The sequence below is a fragment of the Tachyglossus aculeatus genome, chromosome X2, assembly GCF_015852505.1.
Source record: "Tachyglossus aculeatus isolate mTacAcu1 chromosome X2, mTacAcu1.pri, whole genome shotgun sequence".
Taxonomy (NCBI): Eukaryota; Metazoa; Chordata; class Mammalia; order Monotremata; family Tachyglossidae; genus Tachyglossus; species Tachyglossus aculeatus.
Genome location: NC_052100.1, coordinates 6,547,969 through 6,564,264, shown reverse-complemented (window position 1 = coordinate 6,564,264; position 16,296 = coordinate 6,547,969). Strand labels below are relative to the sequence as shown.

At 49.6% G+C, this 16,296-nt stretch overlaps 1 protein-coding gene across 3 annotated transcripts; it reads left to right on the top strand.

Moving 5' to 3' along the window:
- Nucleotides 1–4,826: 4,826 nt before the first annotated feature.
- Nucleotides 4,827–12,924, top strand: CBY3 (chibby family member 3). Of its 3 annotated transcripts, none has more exons than XM_038770618.1 (2): nucleotides 4,827–4,846; nucleotides 12,124–12,924. In XM_038770618.1, the coding sequence occupies exon 2, from the start codon at nucleotides 12,258–12,260 to the stop codon at nucleotides 12,792–12,794; it is 537 nt and encodes a 178-aa protein (XP_038626546.1). In that variant the 5' UTR covers nucleotides 4,827–4,846; nucleotides 12,124–12,257; the 3' UTR covers nucleotides 12,795–12,924. The 3 variants fall into 3 exon arrangements, with proteins under 3 accessions (XP_038626546.1, XP_038626544.1, XP_038626545.1); XM_038770616.1 differs by lacking the exon at nucleotides 4,827–4,846 and adding an exon at nucleotides 10,829–10,955; XM_038770617.1 differs by lacking the exon at nucleotides 4,827–4,846 and adding an exon at nucleotides 10,829–10,955 and having other exon boundaries at nucleotides 12,121–12,924.
- Nucleotides 12,925–16,296: the final 3,372 nt, after the last annotated feature.

Genomic DNA, 16,296 nt, shown 5'->3' with positions numbered 1-16,296 from the left:
GTGCTCTGCACACAGTAAGCGATCAATAAATACGATTGAATGAATGAATGAAATGCCATCATCATCATCATCATTATTATTATTATTATTATCTCCTCTGTCAAATGGGGATTGAGATCGTGAGGCCCAGCCCCACGTGGGACGGGGCACCGCGTCCAACCCAAGTTGCTTGCCTCCACCCTGGCGCTTAGTAGAGTGACACGGAGTGAGGAAGCGCTTAACAAATACTGTAACTCTCTGGGCCTCAGTCACCTCATCTATAAGAACGGGGGTTAAGGCTCTGAGCCTTATCGGGGACAGGGACTGTGTTCAACCCGATTATTTTCTAGCTACCCCAGCGCTTAGTGGACTGTGTCCAACCCGATTATCTTCTAGATTATCTTCTAGCTACCCCAGCGCTTAGTGGGGTGAGTGAGGAATAGCTTAACAAATACCATAACTTTCTGGACCTCAGTCACCTCATCTATAAGAACGGGGGTTAAGGCTCTGAGCCTTATCGGGAACAAGGACTGTGTCCAACCCGATTATCTTCTAGCTACCCCACTGCTTAGTGGGGTGATGTAGTAAGTGCTTATCAGACACCGTAAAAGTGATCATGGAAATTAGAATGAATAATATATAGAGATGGTTTCCGAAAGTGTTCCCTGAATTATTTTATCACTCCACTGTAACACACCCTATCTGTCATTGTCCAGAAACGCTCTGCGCACGTTACTCCCCTCCTCAAAAATCTCCAGTGGCTACCAATCAACCTACGCATCAGGCAGAAACTCCTCACCCTGGGCTTCAAGGCTGTCCATCACCTCACCCCCTCCTACCTCACCTCCCTTCTCTCCTTCTCCAGCCCAACCCGCACCCTCCGCACCTCTTCTGTGCCGCTAATCTCCTCACCGTGCCTCCTTCTCTCCTGTCCCGCCATCGACCCCCGGGCCTGGAATGCCCTCCCTCTGCCCATCCGCCAAGCTAGCTCTCTTCCTCCCTTCAAGGCCCTACTGAGAGCTCACCTCCTCCAGGAGGCCTTCCCAGACTGAGCCCCCTCCTTCCTCTCACCCTCCTCCCCCTCCCCATCCCCCCCACCTTACCTCCTTCCCCTCCCCACTGCACCTGTATATATGTATATATGGTTGTACATATTTATTACTCTATTTTATTTGTACATGTTTATTCTAATTACTTTATTTTATTAATATGTTTTGTTCTCTGTCTCCTCCTTCTAGACTGTGAGCCCACTGTTGGGTAGGGACCGTCTCTATATGTTGCCAACTTGTACTTCCCAAGCGCTTAGTACAGTGCTCTGCACACAGTAAGCGCTCAATAAATACGATTGAATGAATGAATGAATTCCCAGAGAAAGTCACGGATTGTCTATACCTCTTTTGTATGGTACTCTTCCAAGCTCTTAGTGCAGTGCTTCACACACAGCAGACTACAAGCTCCTCAATCAATCAATCAATCGTATTTATTGAGTGCTTACTGTGTGCAGAGCACTGTACTCAGCGCTTGGGAAGTACAAGTTGGCAACCCTACTGTACCCTCCCCAGTGCTTAGTGCAGTGTTCTGCACAAAAAAGGCACTTGATACCATTGATTGAAGGCTATTTCTAATGCAGAAGCACTTTCATTAAAATTATTGTAAGGACCGGTGGATTTGGTTTGAAGGGCAATAGGGATTATTATGTTACACATAATAATGTGTAGAGGAAGGGGGAAAATATCAATTTATGCCACTGCTTAATGTCTTTACGGTACTAGTGGAAAACCTTGGATTAGGTAGGTGATGTGTTTCTTCTCTCTCCATGCTCTTTATTTTTCTCTGTCCTCGCCTCCTGAGGCTCTCTTCCTCTGCTGCTTTGTAATTAATGTTCCTCTATTCCTTTTGTCTTTATGTGCATGGGTATATGTGCTTGGACCTGTAGCTGTTCCCTAATAATGACTATGATGTTCGTTAAGCTCTTACTATGTGCCATGGACTGTTCCAGCGCTTAGAACAGTGTCCAGTGCTTAGACCAGTGCTTTGCACATAGTAAGCGCTTGACAAATACCAACATTATTATTATTATGATTATTATTACGAAGCTCTGAGGTAGGTAATCTTGTCAGATATACTCCTTGTCCCACATAGGACTTGCAGGGAGGGAGAACAAGTATTGAATCCGTATTTTACAGACGAGGAAATGGAGGCCCGGGGAGGGAGAACAAGTATTGAATTCCTATTTTACAGATGAGGAAATGGAGGCCCAGAGAAGTTAAATGACTTGCCCAGGGTCACACACGGGGAAGTGGCAGAGCTGGAATGAGAACCCAGGTCTTCTGACTCCCAGGCTGGGAGTCTGTCCACTCTGTTCCTGTAGACTGTACACTCTCTCAGGGGTGGGGAACGTGTCGACCAATTCTGTTTTATTCTACTCTCCCAAATGCTTAGGAAGTGATGTGCACACAGTAAGCCATCAATAAATACCATTCATTGATTGATTGATTAGGCCATGCTGCTTCTCTCCTAGTATACGTTAGAGGGTCTGAGTGTCCCTATCCCACGCTACCTGAACCCCAGTTTGAAATCTTTGTCTGTGAAAACATGTTTCCGGTTGTCCTTGAATGTAGGGGTACAGGGAATGTGTGTTCGTATGTGTGGAAGCATCATGGCCTAATGAATAGAGCGCGGGCTTGGGAGTCAGAAGGTCGTGGGTTCTAATCCCACCTCCACCGCTTGTCTGCTCTGTGACCTTGGGCAAGTCACTTCGCTTCTCAATGCCTCAGTTACCTCATCTGTAAAATGGGGATTAAGACTGTGAGCCCCATGTGGGACATGGGTTGGGTCCAACCCGATTAGCTTGTATCCACCCCAGCGCTTAGTACAGTGCCTGGCACATAGTAAATGCTTAGCAAATACCATCATTATTAGTATTATTACATTAAGATAAATAAATAAATTAGGGCTATGGACGCTGTGGGGCTGAGCTCATCGGAGTGAATGTCCGTGCTCTCTTCCTGGGGCATCGAGCAGCACGTTGGAAGCGTTTCAAAATTCTCTAAACTCCTGGATGATTCACAAGCAAGACCAACGCCATGAAAGAGGTACCACAAGGATAAGCTATCGAGAGCAATACAGGGGCCTGAGGAACTGAAGGACGAGATAAGCTAGGAAAAAAAGTTCCCAGGCCTTCTTTAAAAGAAGTTTTTGGAGATTTTGAATTATATTGGAAAGGTTTGGTGGCGTGGAATGATTAAGATAGAATTGGAACTTGTATGGACCTTAAAGCTTTTAAAGGGCGATCCTATTTTTTGTACTGTGCTACAAAAATGTTTCTGATCATGTTTCTGATGCAGGAGGTTATGTGAAAAGGTTTTTGGCTCTGTAGGAGAAGAATGCTACATAAATACCTGTCATCACAGTTGTTATGAAGGACACAGCACAGCTCCCATGACCTCTGTCAAGAGAAGCAGCGTGGCTCAGTGGAAAAGAGCACGGGTTTTGGAGTCAGAGGTCATGGGTTCAAATCCTGACTCTGCCAATTGTCAGCTGTGTGACTTTGGGCAAGTCACTTAACTTCTCTGTGCCTCAGTTACCTCATCTGGAAAATGGGGATTAAGACTGTGAGCCCCCCATGGGACAACCTGATCACCTTGTAACCTCCTCAGCGCTTAGAACAGTGCTTTGCACATATTAAGCGCTTAATAAATGCCATCATTATTATTATTATCTCAGTCTTTATTGAATGCCTAATGTGTGCAGACCAGAGTCAAGAAAAACAGGAGCATTGATATTTACAATTTGGAAAAGGCCAATTAATGGTATTTATTGAGCGCTTACTGTGTGCAGAGCATTGTATAAAACGCTTGGGAGAGTAAAATACAGCGGAGTTGGTAGATATGTTCCCTGCCCAAAATGAGGCACCCTCACTCTTACTCCATCAGTCAGTTACTCAATTATGCTTACTTTCTGCAGAGCACTGGACTCTCCCAAGCACTTAGTACAGTGCTCTGCACACATTAAATTCTCAATAAATACTGTTGATTGATTGTACTACACATTTAGGAGCGAATAATAAGAGGTTTGCTTTGTTTCATGGCATTTGTTAACCGCTTACTAGGTGCCAGGCTCTGTACTAAGCACTGAAGTAGATGTATGGGGCTTATAGTCTTAATCCCCATTTACAGATGAGGTAAGTGAGGCCCAGAGAAGTGAAGTGTCTTGTCCAAAGCCACACAGCAGGCAAGTGGCAGAGCTGGGATTAGAACCCAGGTCCTCTGACTCCCAGAAGCATGTTCTTTCCACTAGGCCATGCTGCTTCTCCAGAGTTAGCAGACGAGATTCTTGCTCTAAAGGAGTTTACAGACACTGACATAAATTACTGGTAGTGAGGAGCAACCTAGTGAAGATCTGGACATAAGTGCTTTGAGGAGATGGGGTGGGGTGAGTAATTAAGTGCGTAGGGGTTGAGGACTCAAGTGTATAAGTGACACGGTAGGGGGGTGGAAATAGGGTGGGAAAATGAGAAGTTAAACGGAATTTTTATTAGGGCTGTGTAGATGGGGAGAATGGTGGTTTGACAGATTTCCCCAATTACTTGCCTTCCCTTTTGCATCGCCTATGCCCTCTGGTCTGTACCCCTAAATCACTTTGACTCCTTCTCCACCCCAACCCCACATCACCCTAATGCACTTTAATACTGACCCCACCCCAGCCCCACAGCACTTATGTAGCCTTATACTCTGCTAGTTCCCCTATCTTTATTTTAATTTCCGCCTCTCTCTCTAGACAGAAAACTTCTTGCGGGCAGGGATCACATCTACCAACTCTGACGTACTGAACTCTCCCAAGCACTTAGTACGGTGCTCAGCGCACGGTAAGTGTTCAATAAATACCGTTGATTGATGGAGCGGGGAGAGACTGGCGAGTGGGAGGTCAGCGAGGTGCTACAGTCAAGGTGGGATATGACAAGGTCTGGCAGTAGTCCGGATAGAGCGGAAGGGGCGGATTTAGGAGACGATGTGGAGGAGAACAGACAGGATTTGGGAACAGAGTTTGGAGTTTGAATGAGAGGGAGGAGTCAAGGTTGATCTCAAGGTTATGGGCTTCAGGGATGGAGAGGAGAATGGTGTTGTCAACTGAGGTGGAAACGTTAGGTGGAGGAGAGGATTTGGGAGGGAAGATGAAAAGCACGGTTCCGGGCGTACCGAACCCAAGGAGCCGGTGGGATGGCCATGTTTTTTAGGTCCTGGAGGTAGGAGGAAATGCGAGATCAGAAATGATGCTTACAAGCGCTCTCAAGTTGGGATAGTGCCAGCCAACACAGCTTTTACTACATATTAAATTATTAAAGAATTTATGGCTCTTCTCCGTAAATTCTAACGTGGCTTCAACACATTTCCCAAGATGGCTTCTAAATTGAAGCCTGAAACTATGGGCAAGTCCAGAATAAAGGAAATGCAAAAAAAAAAAAATTGGGGGTAACTACATTAATTCAATTCTTTATTCTGAGCCCAGAAATATATTTGGGGATCATCTTATACTACCTAGTTATCTATTTTTTGCAACACCAAAGCAGTCCTTTGATAATAGTAATGATGGTACTTAACTGCTCACTGTGTAGACAGATACAAGAGACTCAGGTCTGACACCGTCCGTCCCACAGTCTAAATTGGAGGGAGGATTGAATCCCCATTTTACAGATGAGGAAACGTTGGTGGCAAAAAGTGAGAGAAGTTCATGAGCGCATAGCCATTTGAGCTCGGCCTGTTAAGGGTTCCATGATCTACCTAGGAGGGGCCGGGGGAATCCTCTGGGAAACGGGCCGGGAATTGTCCTAGCGTGAGGGTTGACTAAGGCTGCCAACTTTTCAGGTGAAACCTGTTTGGTTACTTCCTCGAGGTAGGAACCAGGAAAGCTTCAGGAAGGAGAGTTTTCATTTAGACTTTTAGTCACAGTCTTTTAGACTGTGAGCCCACTGTTGGGTAGGGACTGTCTCTATATGTTGCCAACTTGTACTTCCCAAGCGCTTAGTACAGTGCTCTGCACACAGTAAGAGCTCAATAAATACGATTGATTGATCGATTTTGTTGCTCACCTGTGGTCTGCACGTTCTTCGCCCAAAATACGCTTGAGTGGATGGACGGTGGGGGACTTGAGCCCACTTTGGGCGGGGAAGACATTAAGGCCCTTATCTCTTAGTGGGCAGAGCTGCCTTCTACAGACTTTATTGTCTTGTGCTCTCCCGAGCGCTTAGCACACTGCTCTGCCCACAGTCAACTGTAGACTGCCTCCTTTAGGGCAGGAATAGTGTCTACTGGCTCTATTGTACTCTCCCAAACGCCTAATGCAGTGCACTGCCCCTAGTAGACTATAAATTCCTTGAGGGCAGGGATCATGTCTCCCCGATTCTCTTGTATTGCATTCTTCCAAGCGCTGCCCACAGTAAATGCTTAATAAATCTCACTGATGGATTGATCGATTGCCACTGCTAGATTTCCCCAGGGACATTTGGAGACAAGTAGGGACAAGGCCCTACTGAGAGCTCACCTCCTCCAGGAGGCCTTCCCAGACTGAGCCCCTTCCTTCCTCTCCCCCTCGTCCCCCTCTCCATCCCCCCCATCTTACCTCCTTACCTTCCCCACAGCACCTGTTTATATGTATATATGTTTGTACATATTTGTTACTCTATTTATTTATTTATTTATTTTACTTGTACAAATCTATTCTATTTATTTTATTTTGTTAGTATGTTTGGTTTTGTTCTCTGTCTCCCCCTTTTAGACTGTGAGCCCACCGTTGGGTAGGGACTGTCTCTATATGTTGCCGACTTGTACTTCCCAAGCGCTTAGTACAGTGCTCTGCACACAGTAAGCGCTCAATAAATACGATTGATGATGATGATGGAAAACCAATTCATCATCGATACGATTGAATCATTCCTCTTGGAGGCTGCGGTTCCCGAGTTTGCCGCCAGGTGTCGCTGGGCGCAAAGGTAGCCGTGCGCTATTTATTGAGCGCTTACTGTGTGCTAAGCACTATACTAAGCGCTTGGAAGAGTACAATTTAACAACAAACAGACACATTCCTGCCCACAACGAGCTCACAGTCTAGAGGGGGAGACAGATATTAAAAAAATAAATAGATGAATAGATAAATATTTTAGACTGTGAGCCCACTGTTGGGTAGGGACTGTCTCTATATGTTGCCAATTTGTACTTCCCAAGCGCTTAGTACAGTGCTCTGCACATAGTAAGCGCTCAATAAATACGATTGATGATGATGATGATAAATAAATAAAGGTGTTTCTGAACCCCTGGGCCCATCCCACGGGGACCCAAGTAGCCAGGGCCGGGGCGGGGGGCTGGTCTTCATTCATTCAGTTCATTCGATTGTATTTATTGAGGGCTTACTGAGTGCAGAGCACTGTACTAAGCACTTGGGAGAGTACAGTAGGACAATACGCAGACACATTCTCTGTCCACAAAGAGCATACAGTCTAGCTGGGAGGGCAAGTAGCCCGGGGGCTGCTAGCCGAGAGGGCAGGTACCTGGAAGGGCAGGTAGCCAGGGTGGCTGGTAGCCAGGAGGGCAGATAGCTGGAGGGGGTGGGGGGCTGGTAGCCAAGAGGGCAGATAGCTGGGGAGCCCAGATAGCCAAGGTAGCTGGGCAGGAGGTAGCCCGGGAAGGCTAGTAGCCGGGAGCTGGTAGCTGCGGGATTGGGGCAAGTAACTGGGGGGCAGGCAATCAGGGGAGTTGGTAGCCGGGGGGGCGGCGGGGGGGCTGGGAGGGAGTAGTCTTGGGCCATCTGGTCACCCAGGCGTGAGAGCCACAGCCCCCTAGCAAACCTACAGGCATGGAAGTTTGCAATGGCTTTTTCCCTGGTGTTTCCTTGCAGGAAGATTTTCAGGTGCTTGGGTGCAGCCCAGCCCTGCAAGGCTCTAATGTGACCAGAGCAGGGCAGGGGGAACAGAGGAGGCAGAGAAAAAAACAGGACGGGGCATGATAGGCCCAAAGAGGCGTAGACCTCCTCGTGGGTGGGGAACATGACAGCCGACTCTGTTGTATTGGAGCCTCCCAAGTGCTTAGTACAGTGATCTGCCCACAGTGAGCGCTCAATAAATACCATTGATGAGGAGGATGATAAGCTCAGAGTGGAGCAGAGCTGTTGGAGAAAGTAAGGAACAGCAGCGATAGAGTGCAGCCGATGTCCCCAGTGATCCCCCCAGAATTCCCTTGGGGCGGCCCACTGGATATTCCTAAACCACCTTCTCTAGGAGCAGTCAGGCGGAAAACCGCAGTGGAATCCTTGGGAACCTCAGCCTTCCTCCCTCCTGCCCCAGCTGCTGTAACTCCTTCAGGGCAGGGATTGTCTATCAACTCTATTGTACTCTCCCAAGCGGCTAGTACAGTGCTCCGCATACAGTACACTGTCAGCTTGTTGTAGGCAGGGAAGGTGTCTACCAGCTCTATTGTATTGTACTCTCCCAAACGTTTAGTACAGTGCTCTGCGCACAGTAAACTGCAGCTCACTGTGGGCAGGGACTGTGTCTACTAAATCTATTGTACTTTCCCAAGTGCTCTGTACAGTACTCTGCACACAGTAAGTGCTCAATGAACACCATTGATTGATTGATTGATTGGTGGATCTCCTCTTTCCTCTGCTGATGGCCATCTTACTCCTGAACCCCTGAAGTTCCTAATAACAATAATAATAATTGCGGGGCTTGTTAAGTGCTTAATCAAGCACTGTGCTAAGTATTGGGGGAGATACAAGATAATCAGATTAGACACAGTCCCTATCCCTGGGGCTCACAGTCTAAGGTGGAGGGAGGGCAGATACTGAATTCCCATTTCGTAGATGAGGAAACTGAAGCTTAGAGAAGTGAAGTGACTTGTCCAAGGTAACGCAGCAGGCTAGTGGCAGAGCCGAGATTAGAACCCAGGTGCGCTGATTCCCAGGCCCAAACTCTTTCCATTAGGCCTGTTCTCCCTGTCATCCCCTTACAGTGTGGCCTAATGGACAGAGCACAGGCCCGGGAGTCAGAAGAACCCATGTTCTAATCCTGGATCGGCCAGTTATCTGCTGTGTGACCTTGGGCAAGTCACTTCACTTCTCAGTGCCTCAGTTCCCTCGTCTGTGAAACGGGGATTAAGACTGTGAGCCCCATGTGAGACAAGGACTGGGTCCAACTTGACTAGCTCGTATCTATCCCAGCGCTTAGTGCAGTGCCTAGCATATTGTAAGTACTTAACAAATGCCACTATTTATTATTATTATCATTACCTCTAAATGAGAATTTGGTCTGTCCCAAGGGCCTTTGGGTGAGGTGGGGAAGACAGGGCCAGGGGGTTCAGTGTGAGACTGTCCCATCGACCCTGGTGTATCTGATCACACTGCCTAAAGAAATCCTTCAGTTTTGCCTTGAGTTTTATCTGCCCTCTGGCACTGGGATGACCCCATTTGTAAACACTACAGCTGACTCTTCAGCAAATATCAAACTGAACATGTTCCAGGTCGAAAAATATTTGGGGGCCACCTAGGCTCCTCAGTGCTGTGAGTGGAGAGTTGAGTCTACAGTAGCAAAGGTATCTATCGAACGCTTACAGAGGGTGACACACTGCACTAATTAAGACACAGTCCCTTCCCACAAAAAGTTTCCACTCTAAAAAGGGACTGGGCTTCTTCGGTGGGATAGGAAGAGGTGTGGAAACAACTCTCCCCTGGAAAGAAAGGAGGGAGCCAAGGCGAGGAAAGAGTAGGAGATAGCAGGGGGAGCGGAGGGACCATGGGATTATAATCCTGTCAGTGGAAGAGGAATAGGCCATTTTATTCCGGAATGATAGGGGAAAACTGCCCTAGTAAACCTGATAAACTTTGTATCTACCCCAGTGCTTAGAACAGGGCTTGACCCATAGCAAGTGCTCAACAAATATAATAATAACAATAGAAAGAGCACAGGCCTGAGAGTCAGAGGAACCGGGTTCTACTCCTGCCTCTGTCTTTCGCCTGCTTTACGAACTTGGGCAATCTCTTAGCTTTTTCGTGCCTCGGTCTTTTCATCTGTAAAATGGGGTTTCAGTACCCGTCCTCCCTCTCCCTAAGAGCCCCAGGAGGGACAGGAACTGTGAAAGCCCTGGTTATCTTGTAATTACCCCAGAGCTTGGCACCTAGTAATACCACAGTTATTCTTCTTAGTATTAGGAAATCTCCCCAAACAAGGAGACCAATCTCGTCCACTGACCCCTGGAGAGCTGCCTCTCTGAGACCTCCTTTATGACTCAGGGCCATCACCTGGGTTGCCATAGTAACAGCAGCATCCAGGGCATCAGGTCCCGCTGGAGACCCAAATGAGGCCTAGTTGTCTGTCTGCTTCCGTCCCAGCGGAAACCCAGATCTTTCTCTTTCCTTGTCTCTAGTCGTAGAAGGAGAGAGAACCCAGAGGAACAGGAGTGGGCAGAAGAGCTGGGGCGTAAAAACGACTTCCAAAACGCGTCTTCCTTCTCAGAAAAACAGATCAGGACCCCCGCAACCAAGAGGCCAACTTTAAGGGAGCTTTGTGATTTTCTTTCTTGACTTCAAATGGCCACCCCAACCTTCAGTCCCTTGAAAGAACAGGCTGTGCCAAGTTAAGAGAGGAAGGAAAATGTCCCAGCTTCCTGTGGCGGCAGGAAGGGCCTCCCACGGGGGCCCCTCTTCCCAACACCCCCAAGGCCTCCATCCAATGGGAGGCTCCCGTTGGGGACAATGCCGGGGATTGTTCCGCTCTCACAATCTCTTAGACGCAGCCCAGATGGAGCAGTGGTGGGCGGTGTGAGGTGGGAAGCGACCCCCATCTTGGAGGAAGCGCAGCCGCCCCCCCCCCCCCCCCCCAGCCCTCTGACGCGAAGCAGCAGAGATTGGTGGGCTGGTTGGCGGCGGGGGCGGGGGGGGAGCGGTCTGCGTGTGGAGAACTAGGAGAGAGAGGAAGACTGCTGTCTTCTGGGGTAAGCGGGCCCCCACCCCTCTCAAATTGGGGTGGATCAATTCAGGCTGCCTGCCATTGGGAAGTCATGGCAGACAAGAACATCAGTGATAATCGTGGCTTACTATGTGCAGAGCACTGTACTGAGCACTGGGTAATCAGGTTGGACACGGTCCCTATCCCACATGGGGCTCACAGTCCAAGGGGGAGGGAGAATGTCCAGAACTGTGAGCCGGGATTGCCGAACGTTGGGGAGGTAAGGGACGCTACTGCCACATACAAGCAACCAAGTTTGGAAGGCAGGACGTTCCTTCCTCCCTCTCCTCCAGTCTTCCATTCCTCACTCTTCTCCTGTCTTCTTTTCCTCCCTATCTCCCCTTCTTCACTCTCTTCCAGTCTCCCTTTTCTCCCTATCTCTTCTTCTTCACTCTCCTCCAGTCTCCCTTTTCTCCCTATCTCTTCTTCTTCACTCACTCGCCTCCTGTCTCCCCTTCTTCTCTCTCTCCTTCACTCTCCACCTGTCTCCCTTTCCCTCCCTTCTCCCTGTCTCCCTTCCTTCAGTCTCCTCCTGTCCCTTTTCTCTCCCTCTCTCGCCCTGTCCCTCCCTTTCCTCCTCCTCACCACGTAAATGACCGAGCACGGTAGCTATCTCCTGTGTAGAAAATGGGGCGACCCTCTTCTCGGTTCTCAGGGAGGCCTCCCTGGGGAGCCAGCAAATCCACCCGGCTGGAGGTGGGTGGGCAGTGGGTGGGTGGCAGTCTTCTAGACTGTGAGCCCACTGTTGGGTAGGGACCGTCTCTATACGTTGCCAACTTGTACTTCCCAAGCGCTTAGTACAGTGCTCTGCACACAGTAAGCGCTCGATAAATACGATTGATTGATTGGCAGAGGGAGACGCCTTGAAACACGGTGAGAGGGTAAACTCCAGGGTAGGATCATAGTGCTTAGGAGCTGGTAGGCCCCCACCACCCTCCACCAGCCCCGCAATGGGAACTGACATCCTGACGCCGTGGGCTGGCAAAGCCTCCCCGAGCACCTGGGTCCCCCCACTGCCGTCCTGTGGGCTGACCCGGGTGAGGCTGAAGCGACGTGGGGGTCCTCGCTCACTCTGCTCCTGGCCACACTGTCCTTACAACGGGTCAGTCCTGCCCCCTCCGGCCCCCACAGGCCCGGCCTCTTTCCCCCAGCAGTTCGACCGGCTGAATGGCGACCTGTTCCGCCTGGGAAGCCCTCGTCGGGAAACGGCGCTCCTAGCCGGTCCCTCCCCACGGCCTTCCGGAGCCCCCTCCCCTTCCTCCGTTGCCCGGGCTGAGGTGGCCCCACCATGGCAGGTGCCAGCTGCTGCGTGTGGAGCCAGCTCGTGGACGGCGTCTCGGCCGGGCTGGGCCAACTGCGCCAGTTTTGGGCGGATCACTTCTCCCGCCGTCGCTTCTCCCCACGGAGGCCACCCTTGCGCCGGATCTCCTTCATGTCCACCTTCTACCTGCTGGACCACCGGACCCGCCAAGCGGAGCTCGGCCTGGGCTACGGCCCGCCCCGGGCCCGGCTCAGCAGGCACGCGCTCGTCTTCCTGGAGGGCCGATGGGTGAGCGAGGACGACGCGGCCCGCTCCCCGCCCTGGGCTCCCGCCGCCGGCAGGTCCCCGGCCAGGCCGGCCAAGGTCCAGGCGCTGTCGGAGGAGAACAACTACCTGAAGCTGCAGCAGGAGTTGCTGATGGACATGCTGACCGAGGCCACGGCCCGCCTGCAAGCGCTGGAGAAGAAACCCAGCGGAGACCCCGACTCGGCCTGGCGAGCCTGCCCCAAGAACAAAGGGGATGGGAGGCTGAAGGGGGACGCCCCGGCCGACCCGCGGAGATAACCGTGGTCCGGCCGAAGACAGCTCTGCGCCCGCCCCCTCCTTGCCTCCCTGCTGCCTTAATAAAAGGGAGATTGAGCTGCGCCTCGGCCTCTTTCCGCCAGGCGTGGCTTTCGTCGTAGCTCACAGCTGTGTCTCTCCATTTCCTCTTCTTCGCTCTCCTGTCTCCTATTCCTTCCTCTTTCCCTGTCTCATCACATGCTTCCTACCTCCCTTTCCCTTCTCCCCTTATTCACTCTCCTCCTGTCTCCCATTCCTCTCTCTCTCCCTCACTCCCCACCTGTCTCTCTTTCCTTCCTCTCTCCCTGTCTCCCTTTTTTCACTCCCCTCCTATCTCCATTTCCTTCCCTCTCTCCCTGGATCTCCAGATTCCATATTGGATTCCCCCACCCCACCCCAGCTCCAGCATTCCCCAGTGAAGTTACTGCTCCTGCCCCTACTATTACGGTATTTGGAAATGCTTGCTATGTGCCATGCACTGTGCTAAGTATCTAAAAGGGAGGGAGAACAGGAATTTTATCCCCATTTGTGTACAGATGAGGGAACTGAGGCCCGCAGGAGTGAAGTGACTTGCCTAAGGTCACACAGCAGACAAGTGGCAGAGGTGGGATTGGAACCCATGACCTTTTGATTCCCAGACCTGTGCTCTATCCGCTACACCATGCTGCTTGTGTACTGAGGTACTCAGGTCCCACATGGGGCTCACGGACTAAGTAGGAGAGGGATCGGGTATTGACTCCTCATTCTGTAGATGAGGAAACTGAGGCCCAGAGAGGTCAAGTGACTTCTTGTGGAGGAGCTGGGATCAGAACCCAGGTCCTCTGACTCCCAAGCCTGGGTCTTCCTACTAGGCCACCCTGCTTCCCAAACTGTCCGATCTGGGGACTTAAAATCGGTTTATGTCCAGAAATGAGGTCATCTTAGATGTAGGGACATTCTGAACGGTTCTGTTCTAGGACCAGGCCATACCCTGGTAGGACTGGTGTGTACCAGGATCAAACTGTATCTCATTCTTCTTTGCTCTGGAAAGGTCAGCTCCCTTTCAGGTTTCTCAAGTTTGCTTGGTACACCTGACTGCCTTTCTTGCCTCACCATTTAGCTGTCTCAAACCCTCATAATGTACTGAGCACCAATTATGTACAGAGGCATGATGTTGAGTGTCCTGGATAAGAGAACAACAGAGTGAGTAAATACGATCCCTGCCCTCAAGGAGTTTACAGTCTATTGTGGGCAGAACACTTTAAAAAAGTACAACAGAATTAGTAGACCCTATCCCTGACCACAAGAGGTTTACAGTCTGTGTGCAGAGCACTGTACTAAGCACCGTGGGGGGTGCAGTCGAGTTTGTAGACCCGGTCCCTGTCCTCGAGGAGCTTATAGAGAAGGAGCGTGGCTTAGTGGATAGAGCAGAGGCCTGGGATCAGAAGTTCGTGGGTTCTAATGCCGTCCCTGCCACTTGTCTGCTGTATGACCTTGGACAAGTCACTTAACTTCTCGGCACCTCATCTGAAAAAATGAGGCTTGAGAGTGTGAGCCCCATGTGGAGTAGGGACTGTGTCCAACCTGATTAACTTGTATCTACCCAGCAGCGCTTGGCACATAGTAAGTGCATAACAAGTACCATAAATATTACTATTATAGTCCGTGTGCAGAGCAGTGTACTGAAGCACTACTGTGGGAGTACAGTCAAGGAGCCCTCAAGGAGCTTACAGTCTGTGTGCAGAACACTGAACTACGCACCTGGGGAAGAACGACGGAGTTTGTAGACACCATCCCTGCGGGGAGTATAATTGTATTAGTTGCCTTGATCCCTGTCCACCAGGAATCTCTCACTGGAATTTACAGTCCAGGGGGAGACCAGGACCCCAAATAATGACAAGGCAGGAACACAAAGTGCCAGAGCGGGAGAGAGATCAGCGTGGTGCCCTGGGGTCGAGAACGGAGCAGGAGGAGGCAGGAGCAAAAACCATAGCCAATATCACAAATCCCAAACAAGGCAGCGCAATCAAGGAGAGAAGATACATATGCAGTCATTCGATCGTATTTATTGTGTGCTTACTTTGTGCAGAGCACTGTACCAAGCGCTTGGGAGCGTACAGTACAACATGAACAGACATGTTCCAAGCTACTTAAATCTGAGGATGTTTAAACTCCACCCATGTGACTGAATCCATAAATCTGGTAGATCATTAAACGATCAGCTCAAAGGTTGGGTATTCTCATATTTCAGAGATTTTCCCCTTTAACAGAGTCTCAATATACTCTCCATGTGCTCCATACTCTCCTCCAGACTAAAAGCTACTTGCGGCCAGGGAATACGTCTACCAACTCTATTACATTGAACTCTCCCAAGTGCTTAGTACAGTAGTCTGCACACTGTAAATACAGTTGATTAATAGGTATGAGCCCAAGTGGGAGCCTATCTCTCGGCCCTCAGCAGTTAATCAAAGTTGATTAACTTTGAACAGATAATACTTTTTTATGCATCTGTGGACCAGGGGTGGGGGTGTTACCGTAGTTTAGTGACAAAAACATTGAGATTTACTTCCTGACGAAAATTCTGAAGCCTCGAGGCCGAGTCCCAGCGGTTTCCCAATACTCTAGTTGAGGAAATTGAGTCACCTCCAAATTCTGTCGTAAAGCCAAGCTTAGTGCTTGTGATAACTTTCCAAATATTCGAGATCGATTCCCTGTTCCTCTTCTCTGCTTCAGTGTAGTAGCTTTTGCATGCAGGTCTGGAAACGAACAATTCAGGGTGTTGTCTCCTGTATCCTACAGGGAATGCCTCCTGGAGAAGGTGACATTTTAGGAGTGGGAGGATGAAGGGTAGTAAAACTGAGGCTATAAATGATTGGAGGGGGCGGGTTGTGGCAGCGGGGAGATGTAACGGGTGGGAGGGGATGACCAACTCAGAGCTGTCCATTTTTCACTGTGAGAGCGGAGGCAAAAAAGGGAAAGGGATTTTGAGGGTGAGACAGACAGGCTTTAAAGGGGTGAGAGAGTAGAAAGTTGCCATCTTGAGGTTCTAATCCCGGCTGCTCCACTTGTCTACTGTGTGACCTTGGACAAGTCCCTTAACTTCTCTGTCCCTCAATTCGCTCATCTGTAAAATGGGGATTAAGGCAGCAAGCCCTATGTGGGACAGGGACTGTGTCCTGTATCTATCATAGTGCTTAGAGCAGTGCCTGGCACATAGTAAGCGCTTAACAAATACCCTAATTATTATTATTATTACAATGATGGGAAAGTCGGGGGAGGACGGGGTTTGGGTGGGAAGATGAGTGCGCTAACCTGAACTCGTGGGCAGGGAAATGCCACTGTTTATTGTTGTGTTGTACTTTCCCAAGTGCTTAGTACGGAGGTCTGAGTCCAGTGGGTGTTTAATAAATACGACTGAATGAATGAATGAACATATTTACTAAATGTATTTTATTAACGATGTGCATCTAGCCGTAATTCTTTTTATTCTGACGGTTTTGACACCCGTCTACGTGTTTTGTTTTGT